Raw genomic sequence first — 2,095 nt, 5'->3', positions numbered from 1 at the left:
AAAAAGCGTGAGCATTTGCAATGTCATTTATGAACACAGGCGTTAATGATGATTTTTGTTAAGATGTGTGACCATAATTTTAAGATATTACTGCGTTCAATGATCCAGTCTATTTTCTAACCTTTGCTGTTGCAACCATTGTATTATCTCGTCGAAGTGTTTCAGTTGAATCCGCCATAATTACCGTCGAGCGAGTTCTTGTTTTTTGCTTTCTGTTGGCTGCAGCTGCTGGGTGCAAATGAGGAAAGAATTTGAAACAATGCAACAGCTTTTAAGAAAGGGGATGCCTAGCGTTGCGTTTGGGTACAATACAACAAGAAGATAAGTCCATGCAAGCATCGCCTGTCAACAATGCAGTCAATTATTACGAGCGTGCGTGAATGGATCAAGGAGCAGACAAGAGGCAAGAGCGCGAATAAAGTGGCCAGAGTCCAACCTTGCTGTATTGATTTACTGTCAGTCGTCTGTGACTGTGAATGGCGGGTGAATGACTGCGTTCCAGATGAAAGAAACAAACATTAGCCGAGCCAGCCCGGGCCCTTCCACTTTAATCTTTTACGCAAGACCGTGACGTTCGTGACAATTCAAATGACGTCCATTGTTGAAATCATACTGTAGATTGATAAATATACTGCACGGATAAAAGAAAAATCCACAGTGCAGTACTGTACACTGTACCGTACAGTACTGTACTGTACATAAAAGAAAGAAGTTTCGGTACTGTACAGTATCATGTACTGTACTGTACAGTGTACAGTACAATATCATGTACTGTACAGTATTCAGTAGTGTCTGAGATATTGTACTGTACTGTACTGTACTGTACAGTACAGTGCAGTGTGTGAAGGAGAACAAAGAAATACCAGAAACATGTGTTCATTTTCCCGCAACTGCCTCACCGTATGATGTACCGTAAAAAGTGATGCCAATGTGTCGAACACTACCATTTGTACTGTAGAGTAAATAAGGTAGATAGATATTGAAAACCGTCAATAGAAACATTCTAAAACTAATTAAGGGGTTTATAAAGTTTACTGTAAATAATAAAATAATAAATAAATAAATGTAAATGAACCTTGGCTTTAACAGTTATAAATTTTTATTAGCCCCGATGAGTAGCAGTGTTTTCATTGAACGCATACCATTTCGTGCCAGCAATTGCGATAATCGCCTAGTAACCCGTGTCATTTATTTATCATTGTAATTACTGTATCATCACAACCACGTACAGTGTATAGCACTAATTGCACTACTGTAAGTGGCCTTCCTCGTAACATACAGTACACCATGCTGTGCTGTACATTTGTGCTAGGAGAAGGGACCTCTCAACTACGATAGCATTAGCAATGAATTTTTAAAAGCCACGCTACGTGTGCACTGCCGTATTTCTAACTATATCCCGCTACTCAAGGAAGAGAATTTAATTCCATATTTTAAATTATTATTGTTTCGATGAGTTTTGATTGACAGTCAATTCATTTGAAAGCTCTATTCAAGGACAATATTACATATGATCCCGACTTCAAAAACTCACGCAGATCAATTTGCTTTTCTGCAGCGTAATTCAACGTCATAAAAGTCGCAACATTGTACAGTAAATTGTCTTTTCTGTGTTTGATACCGCGTGCTTTCATCACGAAGTTCAAGCCATAGGTGTCAGCGTCAGCTTGCGGAGAAAAGTTCTAAAGCTACAATATAGTACAGTACAGTATGTAGTATGTACTGTAGGTCAAAGAAAAGACGAATTTAAACCTGTATGGCACGTCCATTATGTACTAATACGAATATATGATACAATGTATGATTTCTCTTATGAAAATAAAAGAAACGATTTAGAAGATCCCTAATCCACATCCATACTTTGCATAAAAGTTATGTGGTCCAGTAACAAAGACAAAGCCTAATCGCGTGCAATCTCTTTTCCTTTGACTATGTACAACAAACGATCAACAAATCTATTTCACGATCATGACCGTTGCGACTTGACATATCGAATCATGGAGGTAAAAACCTCTATGGTACTGATAGATTTGAAAGAATTACTGTATGTACAGTACAGTACAGTATAGTGGACATTGTAGCTCTAGTCATTTGC

The 2,095-nt window shown here is 38.0% G+C and overlaps 1 protein-coding gene across 1 annotated transcript in view; it reads right to left on the bottom strand.

Annotated features, from left to right (window-relative positions):
* TRIADDRAFT_64425 (expressed hypothetical protein) overlaps positions 1 to 178 on the bottom strand; it is a gene marked incomplete at its 5' end in the record, with an annotated part of 3,622 nt that extends 3,444 nt beyond the window's left edge. Inside the window, one exon of the mRNA XM_002118489.1 lies at positions 122 to 178. Coding sequence (XP_002118525.1) covers positions 122 to 178 — 57 coding nt within the window. The remainder of the gene's footprint in view (positions 1 to 121) is intronic.
* Positions 179 to 2,095: the final 1,917 nt, after the last annotated feature.

The sequence above is a fragment of the Trichoplax adhaerens genome, genomic scaffold (assembly GCF_000150275.1).
Source record: "Trichoplax adhaerens TRIADscaffold_134 genomic scaffold, whole genome shotgun sequence".
Classification (NCBI taxonomy): domain Eukaryota; kingdom Metazoa; phylum Placozoa; class Uniplacotomia; order Trichoplacea; family Trichoplacidae; genus Trichoplax; species Trichoplax adhaerens.
This window is presented reverse-complemented; position numbering and strand designations above follow the sequence as displayed.